Below are 17,500 nucleotides of genomic sequence, written 5' to 3'. Positions count from 1 at the left end.
CTAAACATTACTCCTTTCTCATCAGTTCTAACTGCAGAGAGCATTCTTCTGCATACTGTAACTGAGAGCCTCATTCAGAGCACTCAGAATATTCAGTACTGAAATTCTGCACATCTCGAGGAGTGAATATTTCATGGATAAAATGATGAATGAACATAAAGTTTCTTTGTAAGCGTAGCACAAGAGCACTCGGTCAGATTATCCTTCGCACCGTGGGCTTGATTTAGTCATTCGATTCAAAAACAGAATAACAGGATGTGCTGGATCAAGTGCTATTCTATTAGCTACTGAGATCCTTAAGCGTTTATCGGTGGATCTCCAGCTGTCATAGGCTTTTACCTCTACCCACTTTACACAAGCTAAGCTATTTATGCTAATGTTCAGAATCTTCTCTATTTGACCTACAGCAGGGTTTCTCCAGCTTTTTGCAGCTTTAAAATACATTTCACAGACCTCCTCAACATGAATTTATGAACATAATCTATTGTTTTAAATGTTGGAATGTGTACAATAATATTTTGGATGGTAATTAGACTCATAGAGTTTCTTATTCCTGAACGTTCCATCACCAGAACACATTATGTCCAAAAGCCAACTAGTTGTTGAGGTTTGAATTAAGCCTGTTACATTGAAGTGAGCAGTTAAACAGGATCCTAACTCTAACAATCCAATAACGAATATAATAACTTTCATAATGTTGGGCTGTAACAACAACCAAAAAACCTCATGGTTATGTTCCATGGACGGTGCTTTGAGAACCACAGTTTTACATGACATGCGCGCGTGCGTGTGTGTGTGTGTGTGTGTGTGTGTGTGTGTGTGTACCGAGTAGCTTTCCTGTTTCTTGGGGATGTAGACGTCGATGTTTTTGTCACCCCAGTCGAACATGAGCTCCTCCTCCTCTCTGTCGTTCACCCACATGATGGCTTGAGAGATGTCGGAGAGGATGTTCTGCATATCACGCAGCTGATTCGTGCGGTCACGAGACATTTTCTACATCATGGGTCAGACCGAGAGGGAATAGGGGAGTTAGACAGGAAGTGTGAATAGTGCAGGAGGAAGTGACGGAAAACGAGATGTCTGTGTTTACCTGTAACATGTCCCACTCCTGGTCCAGAGCATGAATACTTGCCTTGTCTCCTAACTGCATCTGCACACACACACACATTTACCAACATATATCCCAATGCTCAGTGTGTGATTCTGTGTGTGTGTGTGTGTGTGTATGTGTGTTTCTGTGTGTGTGTATGTGTGTGTGTTACCAGTTCATCCTTGGCTCTCTGCACTTCTATACTCCTCTGGATGGAGCTGTGGAACCTGGCGTGGTTCGTGATCTGCTGCTCAATGGCTGCATTGTCATCAGAAAACTGTGCTGTCTCAATCAGACGCTACACACACACACACACACACACACACACACACACACAGAAAGAAAACACACATACACATAAGGCTTTGTCCCAAACACTAGAATTCATGTCTGCTTTGTGAATATCAGCCCTGTTTTGGGACTTTGATCTGATTTTTCTTCTCATTTCAGCTATTTCCACACACACACACACACACACAATTTCCTTACACTAATGTGAAGTAGCTGCATGTTTTAGAACAGCTGCTTATGTAGTCTCCTGATCCAGACTGTTAGCTTTCACTAGAGTCTTTACACGTCAGTAACGATTCCAAACAAAACTATCTAACAATTTCTAAACACGGGATTCTGTAGAGTTTTCAATCCAGCGACTGCATACTGTTCTGAAAAACCATCAGTGTGTTTAAACTCCACGTGAAACAGAGTGACAGCCATGATTCGCTTTCATATGTTGATGTATTTCCTTTTGTAACAGAAGTCAGAACGCCAGCGTGCTGAAGCGCTTGACCGATTACCAGTAGACCCCAGGCAATCTGAACAAACGTGACGGTAGAGTAGCTCAGTGAGCTAGCTGAACATGGAAAACAGTGACGTGTTTATAACCAGAGTGTTTATTCAGTCTGAGGTAGCGATGTTCAGGTGCTGAACAGCTCCAAGTCGGTAAAACACTCCTCCGAAAACAACATTTACTGCTACCAAGCTGCTACTGCGGAGCAAGACACGCCCCCAGGGGTGGAGCATATACAATCTAGAGAGCATTTAATTGGCCAAACACAAGACTAGTTCAGGATGAGTCAATAAAAATTCTTTCCTGGAAGTGTTAAATTATATATATATATATTTTTTTGTATTTTCTTCTAGACAAACTGTCGCACTGGTGTCTGTAAAAGTGACAGGGACAAAAATCAGGTTACAGCCTCCGTGATTCTGAAGTTTGTGATTAAATAACTGTGCAACAGACATCAGACCTTCTGTGAGCCGTGATCAATTACACAAGAGTTTTACTGATTACAGCCGTGACTCACATCAAGCTGAACAAAAACACAAGATGGAAACGCAAGTGAGGGACTCGGGCTCTTAACTGTTCACGTCTCGTTGCGTAACACACCTGAGTTTTACACCTCAGTCTCAGTCTAAATTCAGCCCATGACAAATAACAGAATGAAAACAGGAAACACAGGAAGTCACTGAAAACAGGAAACAGGAAGTCGATACACTGAAATGCCAAACAGGAAGCCGGGCTGCAGGGAAGAACCTCAACGCTGGAAAAACTATGAGCTGTGGCAGGAATGTGAGTCTTTATAACGTCAAAATAAGCCGAGCTGCGTTTACTAGCACACTGAAACTAACCTCCATGTGTGTTTTACTGCTCCGTCTCCTAGCAACAGTGAGAGTTCGGTGTGTACGGCTCGGCGTGTACGGCTCGGTGTGTTCGGCTCGGTGTGTACGGCTCTGTCCCCTAGCAACAGTGAGAGTTCGGTGTGTTCGGCTCGGTGTGTTCGTGTGTTCAGCTCGGCGTGTTCGGCTCGGCGCGTTCGGCTCGGAGTGTGCGGCTCGGCGTGTACGGCTCGGCGTGTACGGCTCGGCGTGTTCGGCTCGGCGTGTACGCGTGTTCGGCTCGGCGTGTTCGGCTCGGAGTGTACGGCTCGGCGTGTTCGGCTCAGAGTGTACGGTTCGGAGTGTTCGGCTCGGCGTGTTCGGCTCGGCGTGTTCGTGTGTACGGCTCGGAGTGTTCGGCTCGGCGTGTTCGGCTCGGCGTGTTCGTGTGTACGGCTCGGAGTGTACGGCTCGGCGTGTTCGGCTCAGCGTGTGCGGCTCGGCGTGTTCGGCTCGGCGTGTTCGGCTCGGAGTGTTCGGCTCGGAGTGTACGGCTCGGAGTGTACGGCTCGGAGTGTACGGCTCGGTGTGTTCGTGTGTTCAGCTCGGAGTGTACGGCTCTGCGTGTTCGGCTCGGAGTGTACGGCTCGGCGTGTGCGGCTCGGCGTGTTCGTGTGTACGGCTCGGAGTGTGCGGCTCGGCGTGTGCGGCTCGGCGTGTTCGGCTCGGAGTGTTCGGCTCGGCGTGTACGGCTCGGCGTGTTCGTGTGTACGGCTCGGCGTGTGCGGCTCGGCGTGTTCGGCTCGGCGTGTTCGGCTCGGCGTGTTCGTGTGTGCGGCTCGGCGTGTACGGCTCGGCGTGTACGGCTCGGCGTGTTCGGCTCGGCGTGTACGTGTGTTCGGCTCGGAGTGTACGGCTCGGCGTGTTCGGCTCGGAGTGTACGGCTCGGAGTGTTCGGCTCGGCGTGTTCGGCTCGGCGTGTTCGTGTGTACGGCTCGGAGTGTACGGCTCGGCGTGTTCGGCTCGGAGTGTACGGCTCGGAGTGTTCGGCTCGGCGTGTTCGGCTCGGCGTGTTCGTGTGTACGGCTCGGAGTGTACGGCTCGGCGTGTTCGGCTCGGAGTGTACGGCTCGGAGTGTACGGCTCGGAGTGTACGGGTCGGTGTGTTTTCGGCTCGGAGTGTACGGCTCGGTGTGTTCGGCTCGGAGTGTACGGCTCGGAGTGTACGGCTCGGTGTGTACGGCTCTGCGTGTTCGGCTCGGAGTGTTCGGCTCGGAGTGTACGGCTCGGTGTGTTCGTGTGTTCAGCTCGGAGTGTACGGCTCGGAGTGTACGGCTCGGCGTGTTCGGCTCGGAGTGTACGGCTCGGAGTGTACGGGTCGGTGTGTTTTCGGCTCGGAGTGTACGGCTCGGAGTGTTCAGCTCGGAGTGTACGGCTCTGCGTGTTCGGCTCGGAGTGTTCGGCTCGGAGTGTACGGCTCGGAGTGTACGGCTCGGAGTGTACGGCTCGGTGTGTTCGTGTGTTCAGCTCGGAGTGTACGGCTCTGCGTGTTCGGCTCGGAGTGTACGGCTCGGCGTGTGCGGCTCGGCGTGTTCGTGTGTACGGCTCGGCGTGTGCGGCTCGGCGTGTTCGGCTCGGCGTGTGCGGCTCGGCGTGTGCGGCTCGGCGTGTGCGGCTCGGCGTGTTCGGCTCGGAGTGTTCGGCTCGGCGTGTACGGCTCGGCGTGTTCGTGTGTACGGCTCGGCGTGTGCGGCTCGGCGTGTTCGGCTCGGCGTGTTCGGCTCGGCGTGTTCGTGTGTGCGGCTCGGCGTGTACGGCTCGGCGTGTACGGCTCGGCGTGTTCGGCTCGGCGTGTACGTGTGTTCGGCTCGGAGTGTACGGCTCGGCGTGTTCGGCTCGGAGTGTACGGCTCGGAGTGTTCGGCTCGGCGTGTTCGGCTCGGCGTGTTCGTGTGTACGGCTCGGAGTGTACGGCTCGGCGTGTTCGGCTCGGAGTGTACGGCTCGGAGTGTTCGGCTCGGCGTGTTCGGCTCGGCGTGTTCGTGTGTACGGCTCGGAGTGTACGGCTCGGAGTGTACGGCTCGGAGTGTACGGCTCGGAGTGTACGGGTCGGTGTGTTTTCGGCTCGGAGTGTACGGCTCGGTGTGTTCGGCTCGGAGTGTACGGCTCGGAGTGTACGGCTCGGTGTGTACGGCTCGGCGTGTTCGGCTCGGAGTGTTCGGCTCGGAGTGTACGGCTCGGAGTGTACGGCTCTGCGTGTTCGGCTCGGAGTGTACGGCTCGGAGTGTACGGGTCGGTGTGTTTTCGGCTCGGAGTGTACGGCTCGGAGTGTACGGCTCGGTGTGTTCGGCTCGGAGTGTACGGCTCGGTGTGTTCGGCTCGGAGTGTACGGCTCGGTGTGTACGGCTCGGTGTGTTCGGCTCGGAGTGTACGGCTCGGTGTGTTCGTGTGTTCAGCTCGGAGTGTACGGCTCTGCGTGTTCGCTCGAAGTGTACGGCTCGGAGTGTACGGCTCTGCGTGTTCGGCTCGGAGTGTACGGCTCGGCGTGTGCGGCTCGGCGTGTGCGGCTCGGAGTGTACGGCTCTGCGTGTTCGGCTCGGAGTGTACGGCTCGGCGTGTTCAGCTCGGCGTGTACGGCTCGGCGTGTTCGTGTGTACGGCTCAGCGTGTTCGGCTCGGCGTGTTCAGCTCGGCGTGTTCGTGTGTACGGCTCGGCGTGTGCGGCTCGGCGTGTTCGGCTCGGCGTGTTCGGCTCGGCGTGTTCGTGTGTACGGCTCTGCGTGTTCGTGTGTACGGCTCGGCGTGTTCGGCTCGGCGTGTGCGGCTCGGAGTGTTCGGCTCGGCGTGTTCGGCTCGGCGTGTTCGGCTCGGAGTGTACGGCTCGGCGTGTTCGGCTCGGCGTGTTCGTGTGTACGGCTCGGCGTGTTCGGCTCGGCGTGTTCAGCTCGGCGTGTACGGCTCGGCGTGTACGGCTCGGCGTGTACGGCTCGGCGTGTTCGGCTCGGCGTGTTCGGCTTGGCGTGTTCAGCTCGGCGTGTTCGTGTGTACGGCTCAGCGTGTTCAGCTCGGCGTGTTCGTGTGTACGGCTCAGCGTGTTCGGCTCGGCGTGTTCGGCTCGGCGTGTTCGTGTGTACGGCTCGGCGTGTTCGTGTGTACGGCTCGGCGTGTTCGTGTGTACGGCTCGGCGTGTTCGGCTCGGCGTGTTCAGCTCGGCGTGTACGGCTCGGCGTGTTTGCGTGTACGGCTCGGCGTGTTCGGCTCGGCGTGTACGGCTCGGCGTGTTCGTGTGTTCGGCTCGGCGTGTTCGGCTCGGCGTGTTCAGCTCGGCGTGTTCGGCTCGGCGTGTTCGTGTGTACGGCTCAGCGTGTTCGGCTCGGCGTGTTCGGCTCGGCGTGTTCGTGTGTTCGGCTCGGCGTGTACGGCTCGGCGTGTTCGTGTGTACGGCTCGGCGTGTTCGTGTGTACGGCTCGGCGTGTTCGGCTCGGCGTGTTCAGCTCGGCGTGTACGGCTCGGCGTGTTCGTGTGTACGGCTCGGCGTGTTCGGCTCGGCGTGTTCAGCTCGGCGTGTACGGCTCGGCGTGTTCGTGTGTACGGCTCGGCGTGTTCGGCTCGGCGTGTTCAGCTCGGCGTGTTCGTGTGTTCAGCTCGGCGTGTTCGTGTGTACGGCTCGGCGTGTTCGTGTGTTCGGCTCGGCGTGTTCGGCTCGGCGTGTACGGCTCGGCGTGTTCGTGTGTTCGGCTCGGCGTGTTCGTGTGTTCGGCTCGGCGTGTTCGGCTCGGCGTGTTCGTGTGTACGGCTCGGCGTGTTCGTGTGTTCGGCTCGGCGTGTTCGGCTCGGCGTGTTCGTGTGTACGGCTCGGCGTGTTCGTGTGTACGGCTCGGCGTGTGCGGCTCGGAGTATTCAGCTCGGCGTGTTCGTGTGTACGGCTCGGCGTGTTCGGCTCAGTGTATTCAGCTCAGTAGTGTGATTTATCAGCTGGTGGTAGTTCAGTGGTTAAGGCCTTGTTCTACTGATCAGCAGGTCATGAGTTCAAATCCCTTTGAGCAAGGCCCTTAACCCTCAGCTGCTCCGGCGTGTAAATGAGATAACGGTAACGCCGTCTCGCCTGTAAGTCGCTCGGGATGAGCGCGTGTGCCGTAATAAAACACTCGCGTGTGAGGCTTTTACCAGAATAAAGGAGGCCATTTTAATTTTCTGTCCTGAGCTGTGTGTGAGATTACAGGGCTAGTAAGAGTCAGCATGATACTGTCCATTTTAATAAGAACACTTCACGCACACACACACACACACACAAAAAGAATTTCCAGCCATGGCCTGTAGATGGCAGCAGATTAAATCTAAACAATTAACTCCTGTGTGTGTGTGTGTGTGTGTGTGTGTGTGTGTGTGTGTGTGTGTGTGTGTGTGTGTGTGTGTGTTTCACCACAGAGGGCATGGTGAGACAGGTGAGAGAAAGAGAAAGAGGGAGTGACAGCAGGGTGTGTCCGCAGCAGGGTGTGTGTGTCTGCAGAGGTTTGTGTGTGTGTGTGTGTGTGTGTGTGTTGTTCCACCATTACAGGTAATAATGTGTCAGTGTTTAATGATTCATCCTGCCCCTCCCTTCCCTCCTCTCATTTCTCTCTCTGTCTCTTTCTGTCTGTCTCTCTGTCACTCTAACACTTTCTTTCATTTTCATGTGCTCTAACTCTCTCTGTCTTTCTCTCTAACTCTCTCTGTCTTTCTCTCTAACTCTCTCTCTGTCTTCTCTCTAACTCTCTCTCTGTCTTCTCTCTAACTCTCTCTCTGTCTTTCTCTCTAACTCTCTCTAACTCTCTCTCTGTCTTCCTCTCTAACTCTCTCTAACTCTCTCTGTCTTCTATCTAACTCTCTCTCTGTCTTTCTCTCTAACTCTCTCTGTCTTCTCTCTAACTCTCTCTAACTCTCTCTCTGTCTTTCTCTCTAACTCTCTCTCTGTCTTTCTCTCTAACTCTCTCTCTGTCTTCCTCTCTAACTCTCTCTGTCTTCTATCTAACTCTCTCTCTGTCTTTCTCTCTAACTCTCTCTAACTCTCTCTCTGTCTTTCTCTCTAACTCTCTCTCTGTCTTCTCTCTAACTCTCTCTCTGTCTTTCTCTCTAACTCTCTCTAACTCTCTCTGTCTTCCTCTCTAACTCTCTCTAACTCTCTCTGTCTTCTATCTAACTCTCTCTCTGTCTTTCTCTCTAACTCTCTCTGTCTTCTCTCTAACTCTCTCTAACTCTCTCTCTGTCTTTCTCTCTAACTCTCTCTCTGTCTTTCTCTCTAACTCTCTCTCTAACTCTCTCTCTGTCTTTCTCTCTAACTCTCTCTCTGTCTTTCTCTCTAACTCTCTCTCTGTCTTTCTCTCTAACTCTCTCTAACTCTCTCTCTGTCTTTCTCTCTAACTCTCTCTGTCTTTCTCTCTAACTCTCTCTCTGTCTTTCTCTCTAACTCTATCTTTCTCTCTAACTTTCTTTGTCTTTCTCTCTAACTCTCTCTATCTTTCTGTCTCTGTCTTTCTCTCAATTTGTTTCTGTCCGTCTCTCTCTCTCTCTCTCTCTCTCACTCTGTCTCTCTCTTTATTTCTTTCACAGCGAGCTGAGTGTCTTGTTTTGGAATGTGAGATAAGAAACACACACACACACACACACACCAGGTTTAGATCATGTTGAGTGAGTTCCATTGTGCTGTTGTCATGGAGTTCAGGCCAAACCCCTACACACTGTCTCCCTCTGTTTCACACACACACACACACACACACACACCTACAACCAATCCCTGGTGAAGTGAAACCGGTTCGGACCAGACGCTGAACCCTCACACACCTCACTGAGCATAGGAATCAGAGCATAACAGCTCAGTGTCTCTCTCTCTCTCACACACACGCACACACACACACACACACACACACATGTGGTGTGTGGTGAATTCTTGGGAAGATCACAGCTTTGCTAGGATTCTCACAGCAAACATCACACCTGACTGCCAAACAGTCCTACCGTAAATACACTAATAAACATTCACATTACCATAACCCTGTGTGCATGCGTGTGTGTGCGTGTGTGTGTGTGTGTGTGTGTGGTAACACACTTTCTGTTGGTTGATCCAGGCCAGGGCATCGAGGAAGCTCCTGCTGCTGTATTCCTCTCTGCTTGTGCTGGTGCGAGTTTGGCGCATCGTCATTCGTCCTGCTGCACTGGCTGTGAGGTCAGAGAACAATGCACTGCAGTCCTCCAGACTACGCACACACACACACACACACACACACACACACACACACACAGATGTTAATAAACAACCTTTTACACATGCATGTTTACACAAGAATTTAATGGTAATTAATCAGGATAGGTCAGGTCTGAACATGGTTAGTCTTGGTGTTTGATCTTTTTCCAAATACAGATTAAAATCTATTTGTTTAATTTTAAATAAGGAAGCGTCGCGCTTTTCCTTACAGCCGCTCTCTCCTTCAGCTCATAACAATAACGTCATAAACACTGACAGCATACGACATTTTACGACAAAAAGGATCTCATTCTAGAGCCCACTTTATAGACTACACTACCACACAGTGAACAATTCAGACTCTCATAGTCACACACACATACACACACATACACACACATACACAAACACACACACCTTCTGATGATGTAGTCAGGGTTCTGGCCGTAGCTCTTCGCTTCCACTACAAGCTGATGAAGCTGCTTGATATCTTCATTAGCCATTGCCATCGCATTATCAAATTCACCCCAAGTTCCTCCCTGTAACACACACACACACACACACACACACACACACACACACACAAAGAGTTCATTATTTACAAAACTACCCCATATGTAGTGTGCACTATATTTACTTTGAAATTCCCCCAGTATATGTTCTCTTAATCTGTGTTTATCTGTGTGTGTGTGTGTGTGTGTGTGTGTGTGTACTCACTTGTTCCATCAGATTTTGGGCCATTTCAAGGTTGTTCATGCAGTGATTATATATTATCTGGGCTTTCTTCTGAAAGGGCACCATGCTGAAACACACACACACACACACACACACACACACACACACACACAGTTAGTGATGATGTTGTTATGACGTCTCTCATTTTATGTCATTAAATCGTTTTAAATGTTATCTGCAGTTCTCCCCTGAGTTCCCTCTGGGTTCTGTCTCACCCCCACAGTACCCGAGTTCCCTCTGAATTCTGTCTCACCCCCACAGTACCCGAGTTCCCTCTGGGTTCTGTCTCACCCCCACAGTACCAAAGTTCCCTCTTGGTTCTGTCTCACCCCCACAGTACCCGAGTTCCCTCTTGGTTCTGTCTCACCCCCACAGTACCCTGGTCCAACATTAACTTCAAAAAGATGATAAAAAAAAAGCTTTCCTGAAACTAGAATCATATTTACTGAAATCCTGAGAAAGGTAGCAAGTCCTACAATTTCCTCAATCCTACAGTCTCTGAACATTAAATCTCTATCTTCTATATTAGATTTACACACACACACACACACACACACAGAGTCTGTGACATCATCCAAAAATTCCAAAAGACATGTAAGTATTTACGTGGGGAAAGTTCCTGGTATTCATAAAATAATGTCAGTAAGATTCTTTATTATCGTTGCAGTTATGAAATGTATTTGAACTAATAACACTGATAATCCAAAAAAAACAAAAAAGCATAAAGTGTATACATACAGTGTTAGTGCACTGCAGTCAGTGTGAAGAGGAGGTAGTGCAGTTACAGTAAGTATTGATGTCTATAGTATCGTATTTCTGCGTTGTGCAGCATGGAGGAGGACGTTTCAGTGCAAATTAACAGCAGTCAGATAGAACAGTTTGTGCAAGATGCTGCATGAATGTCTGGTATCAATATTGCTTTGATTAGAGACGGCATGTAATATCACGCAAACAATGAAAATGGGATCAGGGTGTGTGTCACCAGAGTCCTAACGCAGTGTTCAGCAGCCTGTGTTCTCAGGGGCAGTGTGTGTGGTGAGGATGCAACAGGTGCTCTCTCGATGCGCTCTCCTTTAAAGAAAACGTGCCCACAGTTTGAAGGACAAGCTGACCAAGCGTTCATCTGCGACACTCACAGAGAAACATTAAGTTCATTCATAATTTTATCTCTATCTCTGCCTCTAACACACACAGCTGTGTGAATTTATTTTGTGATTAGGTTTGTAACTGCATTCTCACATTTCCAGATTTGCTAACACAAACATGTGAACAGCAGTGATATAAAAGTACTAAGTGAACTAACTAACCTTAATTTCACACAGTGTTAATTACTGTGGTCTCTTAAACACTATCAGCTGGAACCGCCTCAGCTGTGAAGTGATAAATGATTTACTGTAATGGAACATGATTGTGCATGAACATAAAACCCACATTTCCCCTTCAGACACAATATTTACAGTAATGGCTAATCTCATGAGCTTAATAGCAACGTTTAATCAACAAGCCATTAACACTGAGGTCTGATGTGTGTTATTGTGTATAAGCATGAAGACATTTTCCGAGTGGTGTCCTCACTTCACTCCAGCCCCGTCCTCACTTCACTCCAGCCCCGTCCTCACTTCACTCCAGCCCCGTCCTCTCTTCACTCCAGCTCCGTCCTCACTTCACTCCAGCTCCGTCCTCTCTTCACTCCAGCTCCGTCCTCACTTCACTCCAGCTCCGTCCTCACTTCACTCCAGCCCCGTCCTCACTTCACTCCAGCCCCGTCCTCACTTCACTCCAGCTCCGTCCTCTCTTCACTCCAGCTCCGTCCTCTCTTCACTCCAGCCCCGTCCTCTCTTCACTCCAGCCCCGTCCTCACTTCACTCCAGCCCCGTCCTCACTTCACTCCAGCCCCGTCCTCACTTCACTCCAGCCCCGTCCTCACTTCACTCCAGCTCCGTCCTCTCTTCACTCCAGCCCCGTCCTCACTTCACTCCAGCCCCGTCCTCACTTCACTCCAGCCCCGTCCTCTCTTCACTCCAGCCCCGTCCTCTCTTCACTCCAGCTCCGTCCTCACTTCACTCCAGCTCCGTCCTCTCTTCACTCCAGCTCCGTCCTCTCTTCACTCCAGCTCCGTCCTCTCTTCACTCCAGCCCCGTCCTCTCTTCACTCCAGCTCCGTCCTCTCTTCACTCCAGCCCCGTCCTCTCTTCACTCCAGCTCCGTCCTCTCTTCACTCCAGCTCCGTCCTCACTTCACTCCAGCTCCTTCCTCTCTTCACTCCAGCTCCGTCCTCACTTCACTCCAGCTCCTTCCTCTCTTCACTCCAGCCCCGTCCTCTCTTCACTCCAGCTCCGTCCTCTCTTCACTCCAGCTCCGTCCTCTCTTCACTCCAGCTCCGTCCTCACTTCACTCCAGCTCCGTCCTCACTTCACTCCAGCCCCGTCCTCACTTTACTCCAGCCCCGTCCTCTCTTCACTCCAGCTCCGTCCTCACTTCACTCCAGCTCCGTCCTCACTTCACTCCAGCCCCGTCCTCACTTTACTCCAGCCCCGTCCTCACTTCACTCCAGCCCCGTCCTCTCTTCCGTCCTCACTTCACTCCAGCCCCGTCCTCTCTTCCGTCCTCTCTTCACTCCAGCCCCGTCCTCACTTCACTCCAGCCCCGTCCTCACTTCACTCCAGCTCCGTCCTCTCTTCACTCCAGCCCCGTCCTCTCTTCACTCCAGCCCCGTCCTCACTTCACTCCAGCCCCGTCCTCACTTCACTCCAGCCCCGTCCTCACTTCACTCCAGCCCCGTCCTCTCTTCACTCCAGCTCCGTCCTCTCTTCACTCCAGCCCCGTCCTCACTTCACTCCAGCCCCGTCCTCTCTTCACTCCAGCTCCGTCCTCTCTTCACTCCAGCTCCGTCCTCACTTCACTCCAGCTCCGTCCTCTCTTCACTCCAGCCCCGTCCTCTCTTCACTCCAGCCCCGTCCTCTCTTCACTCCAGCTCCGTCTTCACTTCACTCCAGCCCCGTCCTCTCTTCACTCCAGCCCCGTCCTCTCTTCACTCCAGCTCAGTCCTCTCTTCACTCCAGCTCCGTCCTCTCTTCACTCCAGCCCCGTCCTCACTTCACTCCAGCCCCGTCTTCACTTTACTCCAGCTCCCTCCTCACTTCACTCCAGCTCCTTCCTCACTTCACTCCAGCCCCGTCTTCACTTTACTCCAGCTCCCTCCTCACACAGTATGCCTCTTTGTTCACCTCTGTTATGCTAATGAGGACCTTTATCAGGTGGAGTCTAACAGTTCTAAAGTTTTAGTTTTAGCTCTAAAGGTTCAATAATCACACACACAAATAAACACACACACAGTTACGCTTCCACAAGTAGAATTAAATAAAATATGCTGCTGCAGCACACTGATGTGGTGTACGACATTTTAAAAACTGCCATTATTTGTTCACATTTCTGTAAAGATAACACACCTGAGCAAATTAAAACTGTGTTTTAATATGAGCAAATTTTAACAAAATTTACACCACAGCATTGTTGAATTCTGGATTGTGATTGGTCAGAAGGTGTTGATTAATTTTCTATAACAGCAGCTCTGATAGTAGCTAGTAGTAGTAATAAATCACAGGTTTATATTAATGCTATTAATATTAATGCAGTAAAGCTGTAACTTGAAGTTTTCCGGCATCTTCAGGACAGAGTTTATGTTTTGTAGTTTCTCGCTAACGTGGCAAGCTGCGTTTTTTTCACGTCATAATTTTTATCTGGTTATAGTTACATTTAATGTTGTGGAAAGTTGGTGAAACAAGTTAGTTCCTGTTCTCATTTAGGTTGTAGCAGCTATAAAGTTGTCCCCTAATATAAAAGTTAATTCTACAAGGTTTGTGTGACACACATCCACGCACACACACATATGCACATACACACACATGCACGCACGAACATACGCATGCACACACACATATACACACACACACACGCATTCACATGCAGGGCATTTGCAAAAAACAAAACAGCAATCTAGTTCAAAAGTTCACACAGCGACTCATGCACGTAACAAGATTATTCACCTCGTTCCAAATCTCACACACTCCTACATACACACACTTACACACACTCCCACATACACACTCCTGTGTAGTGATGAACATACACACGTCTGAACACGCAGCAGAAATTCAGTAACCGGGTGAGGAACGTTAATAACAACGTTTCTTAAACTGGTAGTCACAAATTCACAGTTCAACACATTTTATACACACTCATGTCAGAGCTGGCAAAAATACACACAAACACACACATCAGCAGACACAACAACACAGACTTAATCTTAATTTAATCTTAACTTAAACTTCATCCTCTTAATCTGTATGCAAATCAGCTGTGACTCAGGGGCTGCTGGGAAAATTCAAACTAGCGACCACAAAACAAAGCCGAGAAATGACAACCCTGACTGACTCACTCTCTCTCTCTCACACACACACACACACACACACACACACACAGATGGCCTGTACAGTAAACATGTATATAAAGGATCTCGACAGCAAGATGTTTCAAATAAGATATAAACTTTATTTGATCCTGAAGGAATTTTTTTGACATCTTCCTCAAGACAAAAAATACAAACAACAGTTCAATAACTGTGAGCATATGTGGTTAAAAAAATGAATAAATTAACCCGTAATATGTAATAAAATAGAAATATATTTCTAACTGTGGATGTAACAAAGTTTCCAGAGAAGCAGAGAACAAACGTCTAACAGCTGTGCAAATAAAACTGCCGGAAGTGAAAGCTGTTTATTTATTTATTTATTTCCATACATTGCTGTGTTTGTACAGCCTTTGGGCAGACATTTATTATTTTAATATATTACACACATTCCTCTCTTTTTCTCTTAATTCCTGAAGGTTCCATCTAACTTCTCGTATATTCCTGAAGTTACTTACAGACTATTCTGTCTCTTATAGTCTTTAACCACACACACACACACACACACACACACACACACACAGGTTACAATAAACGTTAGATCAGGGGTGTGAGACATACGGCTCGTGTCCCGATGAAGGTTCTGACCCGTGGTGTAAATTAAAATAGTTTTTTGAAGCGTAACTGAACTGAAAGATTCAGAAAAAAGAGCTCTGTAATTTCACTAGCTGGTGAAACACGGAAATAAACTCAGCTGCTGATGAAATATGCTAATGATGTAATTCTTCACTAACGAGTCAAAAATATGACTTTAAATTCCAGTTAAGTCCATTTCAGTTCCAGGCTTGAACACTACAAAATGTGTGAAAGATCAGGGGGGTGAATACTTATGCACGGCACTCCTGCTACAGGGCGAGTCAGATCTCACTCTCGCCAGCACACAGGCTTCACCATATTCAGTGTAAATAAACAGAACCGTGTCGTGCTCTCTTTATCCTCTCCACATCTCTCTTTAATCACCCCATCATCCCTGTCTGCAGTCGACTATCAGACTCCTGACTGCTTGGACTGAAAGCCCGCGGTCAGGACGTCGGACCTGCGCGGATCAGACCTGCGCGGATCAGACCTGCGCGGATCAGACCGGACGCTCGCTTGCCTCCTTTAACCTCACACTGATCACGTGACTTCTTCGGCTCCTGTCTGTCTGAAATCCGCCCTGAATAAGACGCTCTGTTTTTACAACCACAGTGATAAGGAAAGAAGTTTAAACACAGCAATGTTAGCGTGTGTAAACTCGAAACTCACAGCTACATCAGGAACAAAAGGTCAAAGGTCACCGTGTCAGGAACAACAGCATTCCTGTTCTGGACATAAGAGACAAACGAGAAACAAACCATTCCTGAACAGAGGGGTGATCTGACACACCTTCTGTTTATCAGCCTGAAGGTGGAAGAGTCCATTTCAGAGCGAGTGGGGGGGAAGTGTCGCACAGTGGAGCTCATTCCACACACACACACACACACTAAAATTGGTGTTTCACATGAAAGAGAAACTACAGTAAAGCTAAAACACTTATCACCATCACTACAGTCACATTACAAAGAAAGAAAAAAGAAAGAAAGAAAGAAAGAAAGAAAGAAAGAAAGGAGGGCAATAGAGAGAAAATGAAGAAATAGAGACCGAAAGAGAAACAGACAGAATGAGTGAGATGCAGTTTGTCCCCACAATGATAGGAATATCTGAGAGTGTTGACTTTGTGGGGACATTCAGCTGGTCATTAAGTTTCCTTTTGGTGACTGAGGTTAAGGGTCAGGGTTAGGTGTAGTGCAGCGTAAATAATCCTTATTAATAATTATGACAGTGGAAAATCCTCAGAAGGATAGTATTACAAACATGCGTGTGTGTATGTGTGTGTGTCTGTGTGTGTGTTACAAGTGTAGCTCTGCAATGTGTGTGTGTGTGTGTGTGTGTGTGTGTGTGTGTGTGTGTGTGTGTGTTAGGGCTGCACGACACTAAAGAAAAATGTGATGTGATATGTTGTACAATAACGCTATAAGTCCATTTAAATTTTATATATATATATATAAACTGAAAATGACAAAACCATCATACAGCATAAAAAAGTTTACACACCCCTGTTAAAGAAAAGAAACTAAGATAAATCATCTCAGAACTTTTTCCACCCTCAGTGTGAAATTACAGCGTATAAAAATGAAGTGAAAAACAATCAGAAATATTTTAGGGAAAAACAAGAAAAATAAAAAAGTTACGATAAGCTGCTTGCATAACTTTACACACCCTTTTATAACTGGGGGTGTGGCTGTGTTCAGAATGAACCAATCACATTCAGTCTCATGCTCAAAAGTAATTATCATACAGCTGTCAATGAAATTATTCTGATTAACCTCAAATAAAGATCAGCTGTTTCTGTATGAATTTCTTCACATCTTCATGGTTTCATCTGACTGCTGAAGCCATGATCCATAAAGAGCTTATAAAGCCTGTACAGGGTCTCACTGTGCAAAGATCTCGATCAGAATTTATAAAAGGACAAGACAAAATCTTACCAGGGAGGCTGCCAAGAGACCTACAGCATCATTAAGGGAGCTGCAGGAACATCCGACACGTACTGATTACTCTCTGCACGTGACAACTATCTCTCATATTCTTCACATGTCTGTGCTGTGGGGTAGGCGGCTAGACGGAAGCCTTTTTTCACAAAAAACATCCAAGCTCAACTAAATCACCCCAAACCATGTGGCAAAATGTGTTATGGTCTGAAGAGACCAATTCCAAAAGGTTTAATAATTTCATAATTCCAAAAGGTATGTTTGGTGCAAAAAAAGCACATCACCAAAAGAACACCATCCCCACGGTGAAGCATGGTGGTGGCAGCATCATGCTTTAGAGCTGCTTTTCTTCAGCCAGAACTGGGGCTTTTATCAAGTTGGAGGGAATCATGAGTAGCTACAAATACCAGTCGATTTTAGCGCAAAACCTTCAGGTGTCTGCTAGTGAGCTGAAGATGAAAAGGAATTTCTCCTTTCAGTACGACAACGACCCAAAGCGCACATCCACATCAACAAAGGAACGGCTTCACCAAAAGAAGATCAATGTTTCTGATTGGCCGAGCCAGAACCCAGACCTGAATCCAGCTAAACATCTGTGGGGTGACCTGAAGCAGCTGTGCACAGGAGATGCCCTAATGATCTGATGGATCAAAAAAGGTTTTGGCAAGAAAGAGTGGGAAAATATTGCCAAGCTAAGATGTTCCACACTGATAGACTCTGAGCCAAAAAGACTGAGTGTGTAATAACATCAACAGTTGCTTCACCAGTGTGTTAGTTTAGGGGTGTGTATACTTATGCAACCAGGTTCTTGTACGTTTTTTATGTTTCTTTTTTCCCATATAAATGTTTCTGATTGTTTTTCGCTTTATTTTTATACGCAGTAAT

At 48.7% G+C, this 17,500-nt stretch overlaps 1 protein-coding gene across 3 annotated transcripts in view; it reads right to left on the bottom strand.

Moving 5' to 3' along the window:
- The window catches only part of dspa (desmoplakin a), a 39,957-nt gene that overhangs the window by 21,672 nt on the left and 785 nt on the right, over window positions 1–17,500 (bottom strand). For all 3 annotated transcript variants that reach the window (XM_053233159.1, XM_034303820.2, XM_034303821.2), the window contains exons 2-7: window positions 9,621–9,705; window positions 9,321–9,442; window positions 8,769–8,916; window positions 1,263–1,388; window positions 1,091–1,150; window positions 826–993 (exon numbers count right to left, since the gene is read on the bottom strand). In XM_053233159.1, the coding sequence (XP_053089134.1) occupies window positions 826–993; window positions 1,091–1,150; window positions 1,263–1,388; window positions 8,769–8,916; window positions 9,321–9,442; window positions 9,621–9,705 (709 nt within the window). The remainder of the gene's footprint in view (window positions 1–825; window positions 994–1,090; window positions 1,151–1,262; window positions 1,389–8,768; window positions 8,917–9,320; window positions 9,443–9,620; window positions 9,706–17,500) is intronic.

Source organism: Pangasianodon hypophthalmus, chromosome 4, assembly GCF_027358585.1.
Source record: "Pangasianodon hypophthalmus isolate fPanHyp1 chromosome 4, fPanHyp1.pri, whole genome shotgun sequence".
Classification (NCBI taxonomy): domain Eukaryota; kingdom Metazoa; phylum Chordata; class Actinopteri; order Siluriformes; family Pangasiidae; genus Pangasianodon; species Pangasianodon hypophthalmus.
The sequence above is the reverse complement of the archived record's forward strand: the minus strand, read 5'-3'. Positions and strand labels throughout refer to the sequence as shown.